Source organism: Cervus canadensis, chromosome 21 (assembly GCF_019320065.1).
Source record: "Cervus canadensis isolate Bull #8, Minnesota chromosome 21, ASM1932006v1, whole genome shotgun sequence".
Classification (NCBI taxonomy): Eukaryota; Metazoa; Chordata; class Mammalia; order Artiodactyla; family Cervidae; genus Cervus; species Cervus canadensis.
In genome coordinates this window covers 206686-230250 of record NC_057406.1, presented here as the reverse complement: position 1 = coordinate 230250, position 23565 = coordinate 206686, and the positions used below count along the sequence as shown (strand labels likewise).

Sequence of the window (23565 nt, the reverse complement as noted above, 5' to 3'; positions counted from 1 at the left end):
ATTTGATCAGAGGGAAAAATAGTATAGAATAGGAAAGACTCACAATTATCCAGAAATCCTTCAGAAATATGTGTCTCCTGAGTTTTTCATTCATTCAGTCTTTACTGAGCGCCTGCTCTGTGTGGGCATTTTACTAAGGCAGCCCTGATGATACAGCAGTCTCCACAGGCTGGACACATCCCTGCCCTCATGAGCATCCATACTAGTTGCAGTGGGAGGAGACAGATGATAAAAATACAAGACAATTACACATTGTGAAAGGAATTATGAAGGAAACAAACAGCATGTATTGTGACAGAGAAATGAGATAGGAAAAGCCTTATTTTAGACTAGGTAGTGAGGGCAGGCCCTTTCAGAGGGCTTTTGGTAAGGCCAGCAGAATAGCAAAGCCAAGGTCCTATCTCTGGTTCCGTTCAGTTCAGTCGGTCAGTCGTGTATGACTCTTTGCAACAGCATGGACTGCAGCACACCAGGCTTCCCTGTCCATCACCAACTCCCAGAGCCTGCTCAAACGCATGTCCATCGAGTCAGTGATGCCATCCAACCATCTCATCCTCTGTTGTCCCCTTCTCCTCCTGCCTTCAATCTTTTCCCAGAATCAGGGTCTTTTTCAATGAGTCTGTTCTTCGCATCAGGTGGTCAAAGTATTGAAGCTTCAGCCTCAGCATCAGTCCTTCCAATGAATATTTGGGACTGATTTTTTTTTTTTTTTTTCAGGATTGACTGGTTTGATCTCCTTGCAGTCCAAGGGACTCTCAAGAGTCTTCTCCAACACCACAGTTCAAAAGCATCAATTCTTTGATGCTCAGCTTTCTTTGTGGTCCAACTCTCACATCCATACATGACTACTGGAAAAACCATAGCCTTGACTAGATGGACCTTTGTTGGCAAAGTAATGTCTCTGCTTTTTAACGTGCTGTCTAGGTTGGTCATAGATTTTCTTCCAGGGAGAAAGCAGCATGGCTGCAGTCACCATCTGCAGTGACTTTGGAGCCCAAGAAAAGAAAGTCTGTCACTGTTTCCACTGTTTCCTCATCTATTTGCCATGAAGTGATGGGACTGGATGCTATGATTTTAGTTATTTGAATGCTGAGTTTTAAGCCAGCTTTTTCACTCTCCTCCTCTTTCACTTTCATCAAGAGGCTCTTTAGTTCCTCTTTGTTTTCTGCCATAAGGGTGGTGTTATCTGCATATCTGAGGTTATTGATATTTCTCCCAGCATTCTTGATTCCAGCTTGTGCTTCATCCACCCCAGCATGATGTACTCTGCATAGAAGTTAAATAAGAAGGGTGACAATATGCAGCCTTGTCGTACTCCTTTCCCAATTTGGAACCAGTCTGTTGTTCCATGTCCGGTTCTAACTGTTGCTTCTTGACCTGCATACAGGTTTCTCAGGAGGCAGGTAAGATGATCTGGTATTCCCATCTCTGGAAGAATGTTCCACAGTTTGTTGTGATCCACACAGTCAAAGGCTTTGGCATAGTCAATACAGCAGAAATAGACATTTTTTTGGAATTCTCTTGCTTTTTGTATGATCCAACATTGTTGGCAATTTGATCTCTGGTTCCTCTGCCTTTTTCTAAATCCAGCTTGAACAGCTGGAGGTTCTCAGTTCATGTACTGTTGAAGCCCAGCATGGAGAATTTTGAACATTACTTCGCTAGCGTATGACATGAGCGCAGTTGTGTGGTAGTTTGAACATTCTTTAGCATTGCCTTTCTTTGGGATTGGAATGAAAACTGACCTTTTCCAGTTCTGTGGTCACTGCTGAGTTTTCCAAATTTGCTGGCATATGAGTGCAGCACTTTAATAGCATCATCTTTTAGAATTTGAAATAGCTCAACTGGAATTTCATTACCTCCACTAGCTTTGTTTTTAGTGATGCTTCCTAAGCCCCACTTGACTTCTCATTCCAGGATGGCTGGCTCTAGGTGAGTGACCACACCATTGTGGTTATCTGGGTCATGAGGATCTTTTTTATATAGTTCTTGTGTATTCTTGCCACCTCTTCTTAATATCTTCTGCTTCTGTTAGGTCCATACCATCTCTGTCCTTTATTATGCCCATATTTGCATGAAGTGTTCCCTTGGTACCTCTAATTTTCTTGAAGAGATATGTAGTCTAGTCCTATCTCTGGAGGGACAGACATTTTGAGAGGCTAGTCAGGGTTCACCCATGTACTCTGACGACAACCTGGTATGAAGGCTCAGGTCCTCACACAGAAATTTTTTTTAAATGGTCAAGATGTGCACCTAGAAACAGGGTTCAGTAAAGGATGAAGATAAAGTATTCCAAAATCTGTGTAGGAGAGGGGAGGACTAATGAGGGAGGCAATAAGCAGATTTATTCTGACAGCCCAAGAGGTAAGAGCAGAAAACAGGAACGCTAAGGCCCGTCAAGCTAGGCAGTAAAGGGAGGAAGAGAGCCCACAGGCTAACTCACGTCACAGGCAAATAAAAGGGTCAGCGTTTCAAAATGTGAATAGTGAAGGCCTACCTTCTCAAACCTCAGGTCCCAGATGGCTTTTCAGATGGATTCTACTGAACTTTGAAGAACAGTTAATTCTTATCTGATATAAGTAATTTCAGAAATTAGAAAAAGAGGGAAGACTGGTAGGCTGACTGTATGACTTTTTAAGAAAAGCATTTGATAAATGCATTTCAGTTACACTGGAAAACCTGATAATAGAGATAAGCAAAAATAAAAACATAATTTTCCCTAAGCTGGTTTATTTTAAAACAAAAGATTATATTAAAAAAATTATAGGTCTGTCTCACATGAAACTAAACAGAAAATCCTAAATATAATTTAACAAAATTTAACAATATGTTAAAATAACATGTTATGATCAAGTAGAATTTTTTAAAGAAATTCAAGGATAGTTGATTATCAGAAAATCAATCAGCTTAATTAAACACAGTAATAAAAAGCAATAAACACAGTAATAAAAAGTAATAAAAGATTGCAGCCATGAAATTAAAAGACGCTTACTCCTTGGAAGGAAAGTTATGATCAACCTAGACAGCATATTAAAAAGCAGAGACATTACTTTGCCAGCAAAGGTCCGTCTAGTTAGGGCTATGGTTTTTCCAGTAGTCATGTATGGATGTGAGCGTTGGACTATAAAGAAAGCTGAGCGCAGAAGAACGGATGCTTTTGAACTGTGGTGTTGGAGAAGACTCTTGAGAGTCCCTTGGACTGCAAGGAGACCCAACCAGTCCATCCTAAAGGAGATCAGTCCTGGGTGTTCATTGGAAGGACTGATGTTGAAGCTGAAACTCCAATACTTTGGCCACTTGGTGTGAAGAGCTGATTCATTTGAAAAGATCTTGATGCTGGGAAAGACTGAGGGCAGGCGGAGATGGGGACAACAGAGGATGAGGTGGTTGGATGGCATCACCAACTCAATGGACATGAGTTTGGGTAAACTCTGGGAGTTGGTGATGGACAGGGAGGCCTGGCGTGCTGCGGTTCATGGGGTCACAAAGAGTCAGACATGACTTAGCAACTGAACTGAACTGGATAAAAGGAGGAAATCATAGTAATATCTCAGTTAATACAAAAAAGCAGTTAGCAAAATTTAATACCTATTACCTGTGATTTTAGAAAATAAAAACTCTAACAAATTAGGAACAGAAGGAGACATTTTGACCTAGTAAAGGTAATATATCAAAAACTTACAGCAAATGTTATACTTAATGGGGAAACTGTGGATAAATTCCTTTGGTAATCAAACAAGGCTGCCTCTAATAATATTGCTGGTATTGAAGATGCTGGTAAATGGAGTTTAAGAATTTAAAAGAAATAAAAGGTGTAAGATAAGAAATAAAACTATCAGTATTTGTAAATTATAAAAGTGTATATGAAAGAATAAGGTCCAATAGTCAAGTCACTTTTAAAAAGACAGCAGTTAAAAGGAGGAAATATGCCCTATTAGATATCAAGACATCCTATAAAGCCCTATTCAACTTAATCAATCAATTAATTTAGCTGTGCTGTGCAGCTTGTGGGATCTTAGTTCCCTGACAAGGGATTGAACCCACATGCTCGGCAGTGAACATGCAGAGTCTTAACCAGTGGACCTCCAGGGAATTCCCTAAAGCATAATTTTTTAAAAAATAGTGTGGTACAGACAATAGACCAATGGAAGAAATTAAATTCAGAGATAGACCTCAGTGTATATGGAATTTAGTATATGATGAAAATAATACCAAAAATCAGTGAAAAAGAGAAGTATATGCCCTATGAATTAAAGACAAATATGAAAAATAAAATAACATTTACAGATAAAAATTTAGCAGATTATCTGTGACCTAGGGACTTCTTAAAAATTACAGATCATCAGGTAAAATATTGGTGAATTAGTTTTTTAATAGTTTAAATACATTTCTTTATTTGGCTGCACTGCATTGCAGCTGTGGCACTCGGGATCTTTGTTGGGTCACAGGTGCTTTCACTGTGGCACACGGGCTCCAGAGCCTGCAGGCCTCAGCAGTTGGGGCACGTGGGTGCTCTGTTTGTGACTCATGGGCTTAGTTGCTCTGACTAGGGATCAAACCTGCATCCCTGCACTGGAAGGCGGATTCCTAACCACTGGATCACCTGGAAAGTCCTGGTGAACTTGTTTTTAATCAAAATATTTTTTTCAACTAAGGACAACACGGACAAATTTTTCACACAAATGATAGAAGAATTGTACAATCCTAAAAAGACCCTGATGCTGGGAGAGATTGGGGGCAGGAGGAGAAGGGGACGACAGAGGATGAGATGGCTGGATGGCATCACTGACCCGATGGACATGAGTTTGAGTAAACTCCAGGAGTTGGTGATGGACAGGGAGGCCTGGTGTGCTGTGATTCATGGGGTCGCAAAGAGTCAGACATGACTGAGCGACTGAACTGAGCTGAACTGAAAATTGATAATGAGTTAATGTCTAGACTATACAAGAAACTACTTCAAATCAATAAAAGAAATCCAGCAGCAACAACAAAAAAACCTGGAAAATAACAAGTGTTGCTGAGGATGTGGAGAAATTAGAAACTTGTACATTGCTGGTGGGAGTGTAAAATGAGGCACCATTGTGTAAAACAGTTTGAGATTCTTCAGAAAGCTAAACATAGAATTACCATACCTAGCAATTCCACTCCTAGATAGTATCTCAAACAATAGAGAATGGGCACTCAAACAAATACTGTATAGAAATGTTTATAGTGGCACTATTCACAATAGTTAAACGCGTGTTGTGCTAAGTTGCTTCAGTTGTGTCCGACTCTCTGTGACCCCATGGACTGTAGCCCACCAGGCTCCTCTGTCCATGGGATTCTTCAGGCAAGAACACTGGAGTGGGCTGCCACACCCTCCTCCAGGGAATCTCCCCGACCCAGGGATTGAACCCATGTCTCTCATTTCTCCTGCATTGGCACTAGCACCACCTAGAAAGCCCAACAGTTAAATAGTTAGGACACAACTTCAATATACATCAGTGGATGATTACATGAAATATTATTTAGCCATATAAAGGAATACAGTACTCATATATGCTACGATATGGGTAAACCTTGAAAATAACTATGTTAGGTAAAAGAAGCCAGAAACAAAATGCTACATATTATATGATTCTTTTAAATGAAATATCCAGAATAGGTAAATCCACAAAGACTGGAAACAGATTGGTGTTGCCAGGGGTTGTGAACAGAGAGGTATGGGAGTGATTGCTTAACAGGTAAAAAGTATCTTTTTTGGGTGATGAAAATGTTGTGGAACTGTTACTGAAACTGCAGTCTGGCTGCTAGCTGCCCAAAAGCCAGTAAAGAGGCCAAGTTGGTGGGAAGGGAAGTTTGTATTATTCTGGATGTCAGCATCCAGGGAGGGGGGAGGGCAGACATCTGTCCAAAGGCCAACGCCTCCTGACTGACAGTCAGTGGGCAAGAGCTTTTATTGACACAGAGAGCTACCTGCACAAAAAAATTACAGTCAGCTCCAACAGTCATCTTGAAATTGGGCATCGGTAATCTGACCAGCATCATCTTGGTTGTTTTAGGCATAGTTAATCTTCAGTTTCAGGGTCCGTTTGTCTCCATTTTTTGAGGTCAATTATTGGAATTGAGGCAGCTTATGTTGTGGCTACAGTCTGGTCATCGTGTAGTTAACTTCTTCCACCTGGAGGGGGTTTCAGTAACTGTAAGGCAGCTCACAGGATATGGCTCAGAACATTATCTATAGCTCATGAAAGTGAAAGTCGCTCAGTCATGTCCAACTCTTTCCGACCCCATGGACTGTAGCTTGGCAGGTTCCTCTGTCCATGGAATTCTCCAGGCCAGAATACTGGAGTGGGTAACTGTTCCCTTCTCCCGGGGATCTTCCCCTGGAAGGGGAAGGGATCAAACCCAGGTCTCCTGAACTGTAGGCAGATTCTTTACTGTCTGAGCCGCCAAGGAAGTCTATGAGGAGGAAGTAAGAGTCTTTGACCGTGCTCAGTGAGCACATTATTATTATTTGGTCTCCTTTGGCTCTTTTCCTTTGTTTCTGCATGTTCCTCTCTGATTATACTTATTCTTTGGCTAAAGTTTTTCCATAGACAAAAAGCAGGCTGAGGACATACCGGGGGCTATAGGGTTCTGTTCTGTTTCAGAACTAGATGGAGCTGCTGGTGGCACAAAATTATGTATGTATTATACACCACTGAGTGTGTGTGTGTGCATGTACAGACATGTCTGGCTCTTTTCAACCCTGTGGACTGCAGCCCACTAGGCTCCTCTAACCATGGGATTCTCCAGGCAAGAACACTTGGGTGGGTTGCCATTTCCTCCTCCAGGGGATCTTCCTATACACTTTTATTTATTCCACTTAGTAAGATGTCCTCCAGATTCATCATCCATGTTGTCACAAATGACAGGATTTCCTTCTTTTTAAGGTTGAAGAACATTCCACTGGTGTGTATGTAAATGTGTCACATTTTCTTTATACCGCCACCTGTCAACAGACACCTAGGTAGTGTCCATACTTCAGCTATTTGTGAATAAAGCTGCAATGAACATGGAAATGAAGATATCTCTTTGAGATACTGATTTCATTTCCTTCATTTCCTGGATATATATCCAGAAGAGGAGCTGTTGATTATATGGTAGTTCTATTTTTAATATTTTGAGAAACCTCCAAGCTGTTTTTCATAATGGCCATACCAATTTATATTGGTGATTGTGTTCAGTCGCTAAGTCGTCTGACTCTTTGTGGCCCTGTGAACTGTAGCACGCCAGGCTTCCCTGTCCTTCACTATCTCCCAGAGTTTGCTCAAACTCCTGTTCTTGTTCATGTTCTCAAACTCTTGCTCAAACTCATGTCAGTGATACCATCCAACCATCTCACATTATACCATTTACACTGACTCTGTGATTATATTTTGACAGTGCATAGAACATCGCCACCTCTATATAAATCTGGCACTCCCAACTCAGCATTATCCATAACTGAACTCACTCTTCCCCATCTCCTTTTAAACCTGCTCTTATTTCTGTATTCAGAAACTCTTCAGTTTTCTCCTTTGCTCTTCCATTCAGCTAACTCACGCTCATAGTTTAGTCTTAGTTGAGAAGAATTTACTCTAGGAGGCCTTTCTTGGCTTTTTATATCAAATTAGGTTCCACCTTTGGCTACCTAGAGCACCATGTAGATTATTCAGCCTTCAGTTCAGTTCAGTTGCTCAGTGGTGTCTGACTCTTTGCGACCCCATGGACTGCAGCACGCCAGGCTTCCCTGTCCATCACCAACTCCTGAAGCTTGCTCAAACTCATGTCCATCGAGTTGGTGATGCTATCCAACCATCTCATCCTCTGTCATCCCCTTCTCCTCCTGCCTTCACTCTTTCCCGGCATCAGGGTCTTTTCCAATGGGTCAGTTCTTCGCATCAGGTGGCCAAAGTGTTGGAGTTTCAGTTTCTGTATCAGTCCTTCCAATGAATAGTCAGGACTGATTTCCTTTAGGATGGACTGGTTGGATCTCCTTGCAGTCCAAGGGACTCTCAAGAGTCTTCTCCAACACCACAGTTCAAAAGCATCAGTTCTTTGATGTTCAGCTTTCTTTGTGGTCCAACTCTCACATCCATACATGACTACTGGACAAACCACAGCTTTGACTAGACAGGCCTTTGTTGGCAAAGTAATGTCTCTGCTTTTTAATATGCTGTCTATGTTGGTCATAGGTATTCTTCCAAGGAGCAAGAGTCTTTTAATTTCATGGCTGCAGTCACCATCTGTAGTGATTTCGGAGCCCAAGAAAATAAAGTCTGTCCACGTGTACCCCAGTGTTCATGGCAGCACTGTTTATAATAGCCAGGACATGGAAGCTACCTAGATGTCCATCGGCAGATGAATGGATAAGAAAGCTGTGGTACATATACACAATGGAATATTACTCAGCCATTAAAAAGAATGCATTTGAATCAGTTCTAATGAGGTGGGTGAAACTGGAGCCTATTACACAGAGTGAAGTAAGTCAGAAAGAAAAACACCAATACAGTATACTAACACATATATATGGAATTTAGAAAGACGGTAATGATGACCCTATATGTGAGATAGCAAAAGAGACACAGATGTAAAGAACAGTCTTTAAACTCTGTGGGAGAAGGTGAGGGTGGGATGATTTGAGAAGGTAGCATTGAAATGTGTATATTATCATATATGAAGCAGATTGCTGGTCCAGGTTTGAAGCATGAGACAGGGTGCTCAGGGCTGGTGCACTGGGATGACCCTGGGGGATGGGACGGGGAGGGAGGTGGGAGGGGAGTTCTGGATGGGGAACACATGTGGGCCTGTAGCTGATTCATGTCAATGTTTGGCAAAAACCACTACAATATTGTAAAGTAATTAGCCTCCAACTAAAATAAATAACTAAAATAAAATAAAATGTTTGGGAAAAGAAAAAAAAATGAAAATAAAGTCTCTCAATGTTTCCATTGTTTCCCCATCTATTTGCCATGAAGTGATGGGGCCAGATGCCATGATCTTCTTTTTTAGAATGCTGAGTCTTAAGCCAGCTTTTTCGCTCTCTTCTTTCACTTTCATCAAGAGGCTCTTTAGTTCCTCTTTGCGTTCTGCCATAAGGGTTGTGTCATCTGCTTATCTGAGCTTATTGATATTTCTCCCTACAGTCCTGACTTCAGCTTGCACTTCATCCAGCCCGGCATTTTGCATGATATACTCTGCGAAGCAGGGTGACAAGATACAGACTTGACGTACTCCTTTCCCAATTTGGAACCAGTCTTTTGTTCCACGTCTGGCTCTAACTGTTGCTTCTTGGCCTGCACACAGATTTCTCAGGAGGCAGGTAAGGTGGTCTGGTCATCTCTTGAAGAATTTTCCACAGTTTGTTGTGATCTACACAGTCAAAGGCTTTAGTGTAATTAACAAAGCAGAAGTAGATGTTTCTCTGGAATTCTCTTGCTTTTTCTATGATCCAGCAGATGTTAGAAATTTGATCTCTGGTTTCTCTGCCTTTTCTAAATACTGCTTGAACATCCGGAAGTTCACAGTTCATGTACTGTTGAAGCCTGGCTTGGAGAATTTTGAGCCTTACTTTGCTAGCATGTGAGATGAGTGTAATTGTGCAATAGTTTGAACATTCTTTGGCATTGTCCTTCTTTGGGATTGGAATAAGTACTGACCTTTTCCAGTCCTGTGGTCACTGCTGAGTTTTCCAAATTTGCTGGCATATTGAGTGCAGCACTTTCACAGCATCATCATTTAGGATTTGAAATAGCTCAACTGGAATTCCATCACCTCCACTAGCTTTGTTCGTAGCGATGGTTCCTAAGGCCCACTTGACTTCTCATTCCAGGATGTCCGGCTCCAGGAGTGAGCACACCATCATGGTTATCTGGGTCATGAGGATCTTTTTTGTATAGTTCTTCTGTGTATCCTTGCCACCTCTTCTTAATATCTTCTGCTTCTGTTCGGTCCATACCATTTCTGTCCTTTATTGAGCCCATCTTTGCATGAAATGTTCCCTTGGTATCTCTAATTTTCTTGAAGAGGGCTCTAGTCTTTCCCATTCTATTGTTTTCCTCCATTTCTTTGCATGGATCACTGAGGAAGGCTTTCTTATCTCTCCTAGCTATTCTTTGGAACTCTGCATTCAAATGGATATTTCTTTCCTTTTCTCCTTTGCCTTTCATTTTAACACTTATCAAAATCCGTTGTAACTACTTGCTCAGTTATTTTTCTTCTTTACGTGATCATCAGCTTCTGGAACAGGGACGCCACAATAGTATGGCTAAAGACTGCACTCTGGGGAAGGGGAAGTAACCAGATCTTCTGGGGATTACTAGATACTGGCTCTGAACTGACACAAATTCCTGGGGACCGAAAACATTGCTACCAGCATAGTGATTCACCAGTCAGCAGAGGGGCTTATGGAGGTCCCGTTATCAATGGAGTTCTAGCTCACAGTGGGCTTAGTGGGTTTCTGAACCCATATTGTGGTAATTTCCCCAGTTCCAGGATGCATAATTGAAATATACATACTCAACAACTGGGAGAATCCCCACATTTATTCCCTAATCCACAGAGTGAGGGTTATTTGGCAGAAAAGACCAAGTGGAGATGACTAGAACTGCCTCTACCTGTGAAAGTAGTAAACTAAAAGCCACACTGCACTCCTGAAGGGACTGCAGAGATTATTACTGCAATTAACAACTTGAAAGACACAGGAGGTAGTTCCCACCACAGTTTCATTCCACTTGCCTATCTGGCCTGGACAGAAGACAAATCTTAGAGAGAATGACAGTGGATTTGTGTAAACTCAGTCAGGAGTTGACACCAATCGCAAGTGCTGCTACAGATGTGTTTTTGTTGTTTGAACAAATAAACATATCCCCTGGTACCTCGTACATTATACAACCTAAATGTATACAATATTACACATCAATTATATCTCAATAAAACTAGAAAAATAAAACTTGAAGGCAAGAAATCTGGAGAAAAATATTGCAAAATCCTTCGAGACATGTTAAAGAATATTTGAATAATTAGGGAGAAATACCACATTTCTACCTGAGAATGAAGTGAAGTGAAGTGAAGTGAAAGGTCGCTCAGTCATGTCTGACTCTTTGCGACCCCATGGACTATACAGTCCACGGAATTCTCCAGGCCAGAATACTGGAGTGGGTAGACTTTCCCTTCTCCAGGGGATCTTCCCAACCCAGGGACTGAACCCAGGTCTCCCGCATTGCGGGCAGATTCTTTACCAGTTGAGTCACAAGGGAAGCCTACCTGAGAATGCTTAATGTTAAAACGTCTTATTCAGGACTTTCCTGGTCATCCGGTGGTTAAGGATCCTTCTTCCAATGCAGGAGATACAGGTTCAATCTCTGGTCAGGGAATTAAGATTCCACATGCTGCAAGGCAACTGAACCCTTGAGCCGCAACTACTGGAGCCTGTGTGCTCTGGAGCCCATGGGCCACCCAACTAGAGAGCCCTCAGGCCACAGGGAAGAGCCTATGTGTCACAATGACAGACCCTGCATGCCGCAACTACAGCCTGACTCAGCCAAAGAAGTATTTTTTAAAAAGATATCATTCTTTCCATATTAGTGTATAGGTTTAACACAATTCCAAATAAAATATTAAATGAATCAATTATTTATCTGGAGAACAAACAAGTGAGAAAAGGGAAAAAAAAGAAAGAATAATGAAGGGGGAACTTACTGATTAATAATAATGAAACTAGTGTGATAAACCAAAAACCTAACATATTATAAAACAGGTTAGCTATCTCTGCCCTACTGTATGTAAAAAACTTCATGAGTAATAAAGAAATCACTTCTCAACTAATAGGACAGGATGGGATAGATTTAGGGCAAAGGTGAGAAACCAAGTTAGAATCTCTCCTCCTACCTGAGAAATTTTATACATTCTCAGGGCTCACTCTCATAAGGCGTACAGCTAAATTTGTACTGGGAAATTTATCCTAGGTCATGATTTGACTTAAAGAGAACAAAAAGAGAAACTTTAAGCCTTGAAGTCAAGAGGATTTGGCTTTTTAACATTGTTTAGAATATGCATATAGCATATGTATTTATGCAAATGTGCACATTTACATTTATTTGCTCGTTTGTGCTTTCGGTAATTGAGGATTGCTTCTCTGGTGGTTTTACTCGGCCTGTGTGGTCACTGGAAAAATTGGGCAAGAGCCTTCCCAGGGGCAACAGAGGCTAAAGACTTACGTGTTGGGCTTCATTTTAAATTTAACCTAAAGGGTAAGGTTGTGAGATACATCCTGGTCTAAAATCATGTTACTTCTTTCAACAATATTTGTCTTAACCTGTCCTAGGGACACTATGACAAAATAGCTCTGTTGCTTACGCTTCAGGTAGAAAAATATTTTAGTGTTCTCAACTATTAGATTTGAATCCATGGGCCCAAGGATAAATTATTGACTTTAAGAAACTATAAAAGGATGAAACTGGAGCCCATTATACAGAGTGAAGTAAGCCAGAAAGATAAAGATCAATACAGTATACTAACGCATATATATGGAATTTAGAAAGATGGTAACGATAACCCTATATGCAAAACAGAAAAAGAGACACAGATGTACAGAACAGAATTTTGGACTCTGTGGGAGAAGGCGAGGGTGGGATATTTAGAGGGAACAGCATCGAAACATGTATATTATCAAGGGTGAAACAGATCACCAGCCCAGGTTGGATGCATGAGACAAGTGCTCGGGGCTGGTGCACTGGGAAGACCCACAGGGATCGGGTGGAGAGGGAGGTGGGAGGGGGGATCGGGATGGGGAATACATGTAAATCCATGGCTGATTCATGTCAATGTATGGCAAAAACCACTACAATACTGTAAAGTAATTAGCCTCCAACTAATAAAAATAAATGGAAAAAAAAAAGAAACTACAAAAGGTAAACTTTATAAAACATTTTAATACTATTTAATCTGTGGTTGCTTATATGTTGATAAAAACATACCTTTATCAGCTGATAAATTGTTACAGAAAGTTTTTATAAGATTTGATTGCCCCCCAAATTAGACAGATGTGCAGAATATTTATATAAAAATAGGATTATAAAAAGAGGAAAATATGTGCAACTAAAATGAAGGAAAGAATAACCTAAAGGGAAAATAATGGACCTTATACCAGTTCAAGGAATGTTGATGTGGAAAAGCACCAAAGGGAGGGGATGTGGAATCATGCACAATAGAAACCTCATTCATGCCAAGTAGATGCAGGCTATATTTGTTTCATTTCTGTGAGAAAGAAAGTACAAAAGCCTTCCAAGATGTGCAGCTGCTTGAATTCAATAGCTGAATGTATCAAACAATTTCAGTTTTTACTTAGAAAATTTCAAAGACAAATTTTAAAAATCATCAAAGCTAAGTTTTTTCTGTGACTTGTTTCAATATAAATACCTGTCAACCTCATCTCTAAGGTGAGAGAGCATTTGTTTTTTAATACAACATGATTACCTTAGTAATATCAACTTAATTATTATCACTTAATAACTTAAGCCAAAGCCTTTGTGTGGATAAGAACAAACTGTATAAAATTCTTAAAGAGCTGGGAATACCAGACCACCTTACCTGCCTCCTGAGAAATCTGTATCCAGGTCAAGAAGCAAAGTTAGAACTGAATACGGAACAACAGACTGGCTCCAAATTGGGAAAGGAGTACGTCAAGGCTGTATATGGTCACTCTGCTTATTTAACTTCTATGCAGAGTACATCATGCGAAATGCTGGGCTGGATGAAGCACAAGCTGGAGTCAAGACTGCAGGGAGAAATATCAATAACCTCAGATATGCAGATGACACCACCCTTATGGCAGAAAGAGGAACTAAAGAGCCTTTTGATGAAGGTGAAAGAGGAGAGTGAAAAAACTGGCTTAAAACTCAACACTCAAAAAACAAAGATCATGGCGGCCGGTCCCATCACTTCATGGCAAATAGATGGGGAAACAATGGAAACAGTGGGCTTCAGAATTGCTGCAGATGGTGACTGCAGCCATGAAATTAAAAGATGCTTGCTCCTTGGAAGAAAAGCTATGACCAACATAGACAGCATATTAAAAAGCAGAGACATTATTTTATTTTGCTAACAAAGGCCCATCTAGTCAAAGCTATGGTTTTTCCAGTAGTCACATATAGATGTGAGAGTTGGACCACAAAGAAAGCTGAGCATTGAAAAATTGATGCTTTTGAACTGTGGTGTTGGAGAAGACTCTTGAGAGTCCCTTGGACTGCAAGGAGATCCAACCAGTCCATCCTAAAGGAAATCAGTCCTGACTATTCATTGGAAGGACTGATACAGAAACTGAAACTCCAATACTTTGGCCACCAGATGCAAAGAACCGACTCACTGGAAAAGACCCTGATGCTGAGAAAGACTGAAGGCAGGAGGAGAAGGGGATGACAGAGGATGAGATGGTTGGATGGCATCACCAACTCGATGGACATGAGTTTGAGCAAGCTTCAGGAGTTGGTGATGGACAGGGAAGCCTGGTGTGCTGCAGTCCATGGGGTCACAAAAAGTCGGACATGACTGAGCGACTGAACTGAACTGAACTGAATAACTTACTTACCTATCACCTTAATTATTGTTGGAATATTTGCCTAAAAGAGAGATTCCAGTGAATCTAAATAAAAATGCAGTACAAGCTTGGTTCCTTTGGCATACCAGATATTTAGAATTAAATGTTTAAAAAAAAACCCACTAAAACCATGAAGTAGAGGAAAATATGTGACTGTTTCATTGATCTTGAACTAGGGAAGGATTTTCTAAGCATTGAAGCAATGGGAATAAATCAGAAAGGAAAATATCAATACATTTTTACTATGTAAGACTTCTGCTCACTGAAGCTTCATATACAAAATTAAAGGAAAATGACAAACTGGAAAAAATGTTTCCTACAATTTTGAACAAGTACCTAAGAGTCTTAATACAGAAAAAGCTCTTACAAATCAATAAGACATTCTATCACAGAAATCAGCTATTTTCTTCTTGTTTTCAGTGTCAAGCTTGTGTTAAGGCCAGCTCCTTTTCAGCCTTTAGTTCTGGAAAACCTGCCTAATTGGCCTTCCTGCTCCAGTCTTTCCTTTCTGAACCATCTCTCACACTGTTACCAGAGCTATCTTTCTAAAAGGCAACTGACTTCCTCGAAATTCCAAATGGCTCCCTATCACTTACATAAGAAAGGTAAGCCTCTTTAACTTGGCATTGCATTAGAGACATTTCTGTCCACCTTTCAGCCTCTTCTTTTTTGGCCTTCTATGTTGTGAATCTCATGCGCTACTCTGACTTCTTGACTATGCCAATCTTTCCCTCACAGGCACACAGTCTTGGCTATTTCTTTTCCTGGACAGCTCCTCTTCTCTGCTCACAGGACTGACCTCATCTGTTCAATCCCTACTCCATCTCTAATGCTCTGCTTTGTTCAAAGCCTCACTTGCCTTCCCAAGAAGCCTGCCTCTCCTTCTCTGCTCCTTCCCCAGTACTTGGTGTACATCATGATTAGCATTTGCCAGATTATAGCTTTATTTTACCATAAAGTTAAAATGTGCTTTAAACTTATATGTTTAAATATAATTAGTTATCTTCATGTCTGTTTCTGGTCCCTATTTACTTCTCAAGAAGGAGCATCTTTATTCAACTTCGTAGTTTTAGAAAAGTACATATATGTGCTCAGTAAATGGTGTTAAATAAGAGAATATTTAATTAGATTGAAGGACTCAAACAATTTATAGTGGAAAATGAATTCTAGAACTTTTTAAAAAGGTATATATAAAACTTTCAAGTATGTGGGCACAAAATTGAGAACATTTTTAAGTAGAAATGTTCTGAAGACTTGTAATAAATGGAGATTACTTAAAAACTAATAATGTCTTTAAAAATAGTTTGTTTTCATTTAAGTAGAGTATTTGGGCATTCTAAAATTTGTTTCACATTGTGACTTTCTCTAAGTAAAACAGGATCACACAATTTTAAGAATTATTTATATTCCGAACTGGTAAAGAAAAAATTAAAGAAATTATAATTGTATCACTACAACTGCTAATTACTGCTTAGTGGAAACATGTTAAATAAAATAACAGACTAACATTCTTTTCCAAAAATGGAGAAATTAGTTCAATTCTATTGCTGTTTCTGGAGAAGGAAATGGCAATCCACTCCAGTACTCTTGCCCAAGAAACCCCATGGACAGAGGAGCCTGGCGGGCTACAGTCCATGGTGTCACAGAGAGTCAGACACGACTGAGAGACTAACACTTTACTAGTTCTTCATGGTACTGTGTGCCCAGTTACAAAAGTTACTATTTCTGCCCTCAAGAAGATAATAGTCCATTTGCTGAAACAAGATGCAAACACACAAAAATAATCAGAAAACAATTCAAGGCAATATTCAGTGGTTAGTATAAAATCAAGTAGTCACATGGTGAATAAGTTGAAAAGTAGTTAGGGAAGACTTGATTGAGGAGGTACTTGATTTGAGCTTGGAAGTATAAGGAGGATTTGAGCTCTTGGAAAGGAGGACGGTACCCTGCCTGGGAAAACATCCTACCTGAGATTTTTTCCATCTCTTCCAACAGCTTTTCCAAGTCTTTATTCAGGTCTGACAGCATTTTCAGCATGTTGTCATAGTTTCTTTCCCCAGGGTCAGAATCAGCCATCTAGGAAGTGCACAGAAAGAAGATGCAGTGAGACAGATCCATGCTTCAATTCTAGCTCCACTACTCACAGCTGGGTACCCAAGCCAGAAAATTTATGTTGTCTTTAACTCCTCTTATCTTCCTGACCTAAAGAGTTAGTTGTATCTGACTCTTTCCAACCCCATGGACTGTAGCCTACCAGGCTCCTCTGTCCATAGAATTCTCCAGGCAAGAATTCCGGAGTGGGTATCCATTCCCTTCTCCAGGGGATCTTCCAGACCCAGGGATTGAACCCTGGTCTCCTCCTTTGCAGGTGGATTCTTTACTGTCTGAGCCACAAGCGAAGCCCCTTCCTGACCTAAGGGGTCACTAAAACTCACCAATTTCATTTTTTCATGGAATAAACATTAAATCATCTATGGGTCAGAAAGGATTGTGCTTGAAAGCCACCACGGAACTGAACCCTGCTCTTGTGGAGATCATAGCCTGATCCAGCTCTTTGAAGTCTCTTCTATCAGTGCCTTCCTTCTGGTCTCCAAGGCTGCTGCTTTAATAGAGGTCCACTTCATTATACACCATTGATTACAGCTTTACTGGGTATCTACTAAGTGCCAGACATCTGCTATGGTTATGGGGACACTGTAGTGTATCTGAGGATTCAAACAGACTGGATGCCGTCATGGAGTTTCCATTCTAGGGGGAGAGACTGAAAATAGCCAAGTTAACAGATTCATAAAGCTACCTTGAGTTTGTGGTCACTGCTACAAAGAAAATAAAAAGGATGGTGTAATAAAGAAGACTTTTTCAGAGGAGTGACGCTTTGGCCTGTAAAGTCAGAGAAGTCCTTTCTAATGTAGTGACATTTGAGCTGCCACTTGAAAGATAAAAAGGAGTTGTCTTCTGAAGATCGAGGGGAAGAGTTCTAGACAGAGGGAATGGCTCAAGAAAAGGTGAGAGCCGCCCTGGTGTGTTTTAAGGAATAAAGAATGGGGCTGTGGAGAAGAGTGATAGGACATGAAATCAACTAAGTAGTCAAGAATTTTGCTTTTATTTTGAGAGTGAGGAAAAGCCACTGGAGATTGAGGAAGCTGGGGATCATGTGATGATGTTTTAAGGTAACAGCAGACTTCAGCTGCTGTCTGGCAAACGGACTGCTGCAGGAGATTGAGAGGAGGAAAGAGTGGGAAGATCTATTAGTCAAGAGAGCACTAAAGTGGTCTAGAGATGACAGCACTTGGACTTCAGTGATACTATCAATATTGAGAAGTGAAGTGTTCTGGTTATGTTGTGGAAGATGAGCCAACAGAATTGGGTAGAGGACTTATGTCAAGGTTTGCAGGGGCAAGTGATGGGAAGAGAGAAATTAAAATGATCCCTAATTTTGAAGAGAACAGCTTGATAGATGGTGGTGTTGTTAATGGAAATGGGGAAGACCAGGAGAGGAGCAGATTAGAAGGTAAACCAGGTGCTCTATTTTTTTGAGGGGGAGCTGCTGCACAGTGCTGCGTGTGGGATCTTAGTGCCTCAATCAGGAAATGAACCCATGCCCCTTGTAGAGGGGGTACAGAGTCTTAACTGTTGGCCCATCAGGGAATTTCCAGGTGCTCTATTTCGAACATGTTACTACTATGGGATGCCTATTGGTGGTTTAGTTGCTAAGTCGTGTCCAACTCTTGCGAGCCCATGGACTATAGCCCGCCAGGCTCCTCTGTCCATGGGATTTTCCAGGCAAGAATACTGGAGTAGATTGGCATATCCTTCTCCAGGGGATCTTCCCAACCCAGGAATCAAACCCGGGTCTCTTGCATTGCAGGCAGATTCTTTACCGACTAAGCTATGAGGGAAGCCAGGCCTCCAATTGGAGGTACAAATAGGCAGTTGAATACAACAGCCTGGAGTTCAGGAGATAGGTTAGAGCTGAAAATATAAAGCTTGGACCTAATGGTACAGGCTCTCTTCATCTTTCATTTGGACTATTGTCCTAGAACTGTAACTGGTCTCCCTGCTTGCAGCTTCCTCATGTCCAATCTATTTTCCAATTCACCCCCAGAGTGACCTTTCTTAACATGCAAAACTAACTTGTCACATTGCTTGAAATCCTTCAATAGCTCCTATTTCTCTCTTTACTATAGATATAAGATCCTTCATAATCTAACTCCTCACTGCCACTATTCTCATCTGGTTCCAAGATGTGACCAAATAACTGAAAGCCTTAAGAGATCCAATATTTAATGAGATATTATTTAAAATTTATAAGAGTTGTGTATTTACAAGAGATGTAATGAAAAACTATCTATGAAGCTAACACAAAACTCTGGAAAGTTAAAAAATTTCCACAGTTTTCTTACAAAACAGCTAATTAAGTACAAAACAGAATGAAATAATTCTATCATGTGGGTGGTTACAAAAACCTACATGAAAGTAAAGAAACAGGTAATGACATAATTCATATCTAAGTTGTGTGGACTGCTTGCTCAAATCATTAAGTTATAAAGTTTCACTAATATTATTTTATCCATACATTCAACAGTTATCTATAGAACATTATTTTAGATTCTGAAGATAAAGCGCTGAGCAAAACTTTAAAATCCTTGGTCTCATGGAATTTATATTCTAGTGAGGAGAAGAAACAATAAACAAGATTAATAAGTGAAATAAAGGAGGGATAAGTACTAAAGAAAAAAAGTCAACCAGAAATGGAAGGTGGGAGAGAATATGCATAGAGACGTGACTGTTCTTTAGGTAAGTGTGGGGGGAAGGCTTTCCTCAAGTGGTTCCTGGAGGAAGTGAGAGGACGATGAGTCACACAGATATGTTGGGAAAGGGCATCCCAGGCAGAACAACTAGTAAAAACAGAGGCCCTGAGCTAGGAGCCTGCTGGATGAGTGGGAGGAAGAGCAGCTAGGGTGGTATAGTTGGAATAGACAGAGTGAAGTGAATAGCAGTAGAAAACATAAAAAAAAATGGTGAGGCAAAATTGAGGTGGGCCTTATAGGCCAAGACTTTGGCTTTTTCTTTGAGTGAGATGGGGGTCTGGAGGTTGATAATCTGATTTACATGTTAATAAATCTCTAGACTGAGAACAGTTTATATGCACATGGGTGGAGGCAGGGAGACCAGTTAGGAGGAGGTCATTGGAATAATGGAGGTGAGAGATGGTTGTCTGAGGAGGCCTTACAAGTAGCTGAGAAAATGAGAAAAGAGAAGTTACAGGCAAAGGAGAAAAGGAAAGATATTCCCATTTGAATACAGAGTTCCAAAGAATAGCAAGGAGAGATAAGAAAGCCTTCCTCAGTGATCCATGCAAAGAAATGGAGGAAAACAATAGAATGGGAAAGACTAGAGACCTTTTCAAGAAAATTAGAGATACCAAGGGAACGTTTCATGCAAAGATGGGCTCAATAAAGGACAGAAATGGTATGGACCGAACAGAAGCAGAAGATATTAAGAAGAGGTGGCAAGGATACACAGAAGAACTGCACAAAAAAGATCCTCATGACCCAGATAACCATGATGGTGTGCTCATTCACCCAGAGCCAGACATCCTGGAATGAGAAGTCAAGTGGGCCTTAGGAAGCATTACTACAAACAAAGCTAGTGGAGGTGATGGAATTCCAGTTGAGCTCTTTCAAATTCTGAAAGATGACGCTGTGAAAGTGCTGCACTCAATATGCCAGCAAATATGGAAAACCCAGCACTGGCCATAGGACTGGAAAAGGTCAGTTTTCATTCCAATACCAAAGAAAGTCAATGCCAAAGAATGCTCAAACTACTGCCCAATTGTACTCATCTCACACACTAGTAAAGGAAGGCTCAAAATTCTCCAAGCCAGGCTTCAGCAGTATGTGAACCGTGAACTTGCAGATGTTCAAGCTGGTTTTAGAAAAGGCCGAGGAACCAAAGATCAAGTTGCCAACATCCGCTGGATCATAAAAAAAGCAAGAGAGTTCCAGAAAAACATCTATTTCTGCTTTATTGACTATGCCAAAGCCTCTGACTGTGGATCACAATAAACTGTGGAATATTCAGAAAGAGATGGGAATACCAGACCACCTGACCTGCCTCTTGAGAAACCTGTATGCAGGTCAGGAAGCAACAGGACTGGTTCCAAATAGGAAAAGGAGTATGTCAAGGCTGTATATTGTCACCCTGCTTATTTAACTCATATGCAGAGTACATCATGTGAAATGCAGGCTGGAGGAAGCACAAGCTAGAATCAAGATTGTTGGGAGAAATATCAATAAGCTCAGATACTCAGATGACACCACCCGTATGGCATAAAGCAAAGAAGAACTAAAGAGCCTTTTGATGAAAGTGAAAGAGGAGAGTGAAAAAGTTGGCTTAAAACTCAACATTCAGAAAACTAAGATCATGGCATCTGGTCCCATCACTTCATGGGGAAATAATGGAAACAGTGAGAGACTTTATTTTCTTGGGTTCCAAAATCACTGCAGATGGTGACTGCAGCCATGAAATTAAAAGATGCTTGCTCCTTGGAAGAAAAGCTATGACCAACAAGACAGCATATTAAAAAGCAGAGACATCACTTGGCCAACAAAGGTCTGTCTAGTCAAAGCTATGGTTTTTCTAGTAGCCATGTATGGATGTGAGAGTTGAACCATAAAGAAGGCTAAGTGCCGAAGAACTGATGCTTTCAAACTATGGCGCTGGTGCTGGAGAAAACTCCTGAGAGTCCCTTGAACTGCAAGGAGATCAAACCAATCACTCCTAAAGGAAATCAGTCCTAAATATTCATTGGAAGGGCTGATGCTGAAACTGAAACTCCAATACTTTGGCCACCTGATGCGAAGAACTGACTCATTGGAAAAGACCCTGATTCTGGGAAATACTGAAGGCAGGAGGAGAAGGGGATGACACAGGATGAGATGGTTGGATGGCATCATCGACTCAGTGGACATGAGTTTGAGCAGGCTCTGGGAGTTGGTGATGGACAAGGAAGCCTGGCATGCTGTAGTCCATGGGGTCACAATGAGTTGGACATGACTTAGCTACTGAACTGAATTGAACTGAGATAATAACAGCTCAGATCAGCATAGGACTGTAGGAAGTAGCGTGAAGGAGGACCAGGGGAGGGCAGACAAGATTTGCTGATGAGTCAAAGTGGAGTTAGGGACAATCCTAAGGCATTTGATTGGGCAACCAGAAATGGTGGTACCATTAACTGAGATAGGGGAAGACCGGAAGAAGCTAGTTTGCATTGGAAAGAAATAATCCAGTTTTGAACATATTAAGATGCTCATGAGGCATCCAAGTGGGAATACGAGTAGGCAGCTGAATAAACGAATTCAAGGGAGAGATAGAAATGTGGGAGTCATAAGCATACAGATGATATTTAAAGACATAAGAATGGGTGAGATCAAGGGAGAAAACACGGATGGAGTAGTGGCTCAATCAAGACTGGGGAGATGCAAAGGAACCAGCCTAAAAGGCTGCGGAAGAGGGGCCACAGAGGTAGGAGAAACAGGAGAGTAATGATCTGGAAGCCAAGTGCAGACTGTTAGCGAGTTACTGAACCCCAGCAGTGTCCTCTGATCATAATGAAATCTCAACAAGCTGAAAAGACAACTCCTAAAACGTACAAGACAATGGGAACTATATTCAACATTTTGTAATAACCTATAAAGAAAGCAATCTAAAAATAGATATAAATATATGTACATAAAATTGAATCACTATGCTGTATACCTGAAACTAACATGATATTGTAAATCAATACTTCAATTTAAAAATAAATAAAAGTATAAGATAATGAAACCCTAAAAATCATATGGATGAATAATTATAATTCTGGGAAGCAAGGAAGGAAATTAAAATAAGAAATATTAAAAGCATAAAACTACAGGTTTCCCTCCTTGTCCAAAAGTACAGTGTTTGTGCAAAACCTTTCATAAACCAAAATGGCATAAGGCAAAGAAGCAATTACCTCAAGACACATATTGCTAACAAATACACAAAATAAATCAAGATAAAGCATAGATGCTCACAGAGCTCAAAGCTGTGACACCTTGGTGCTGAGAAGCTGAGTGTAGCTCCTGGAGAATGAGCTTGGCGTTGCCACTCTCACCGTTTGGGGTGCATACTGCCTCTATAGGACTTGTTGCAAAACAAAATCCTGGATGCTACTTCTATTTTTCACCTTTTTTTTTTCCCCCATAAAAAGAGAAAATCCTCTTCAGATTTCTCTTTGTTAGTAAAACTGGTACTGCTGTAGGTTTTTCATAAAAGCGAAGTGGTATACAGTGAACTTTGCAAAGCAAGGGATATCTGTACTATGACTCTTTGATATTATATGCATTTGAATGTTTATGAGAATTTGGTCAGCTTTGTCATTGGAGTTTAAATTGTGAAACTGACTATGGCTGTAATTTTAAGTCAAAATCTTAGTAAGTTTATAGGAGTTCTAGGACATTTAAGAGAACTTGAGATTTATCATATTTAAGATTTTATTTACGATTTTTATAAGAATATATAAGAAGGCAGGAAAGTTTATTATTAAGACAATTGAGGTATTTAAAGAAATAGAATACATTAAGTTTATAATTTAAGTTTGCAACTGGAACAAAAACATTAAATTATTATAAAAAATATACTAGAGCTAGAATAAGATTAAAAATTTAGAATAAGATAGTCTTATTTAGAATAAACAATCTAATTTAATTTTAATCTAATTTTAATTTATTAGATTGTTTACTTATAAGACTAGAATTTTAGATTAGTAACTTTAAAAAATAAATATTAATTTTAAAAATCAAAGTAAACATTCACTTTACTGACAAAAGTCCATACAGTCAAAAGTATGGTTTTCCCAGCAGTCATGTATAGACATGAGAGTTGGATCACAAAGAAGGCTGAGCACTGAAAAATTGATGCTTTTGAACTGTGGTGTTGGA

General features: G+C 40.2%; 1 protein-coding gene across 2 annotated transcripts in view; it reads right to left on the bottom strand.

The window, feature by feature from the left end:
• Positions 1-23565, bottom strand: part of SYCE3 (synaptonemal complex central element protein 3) — a 29249-nt gene that overhangs the window by 2775 nt on the left and 2909 nt on the right. For both annotated transcript variants that reach the window (XM_043440547.1, XM_043440548.1), the window contains exon 2: positions 16567-16675. In XM_043440547.1, coding sequence (XP_043296482.1) covers positions 16567-16675 — 109 coding nt within the window. The remainder of the gene's footprint in view (positions 1-16566; positions 16676-23565) is intronic.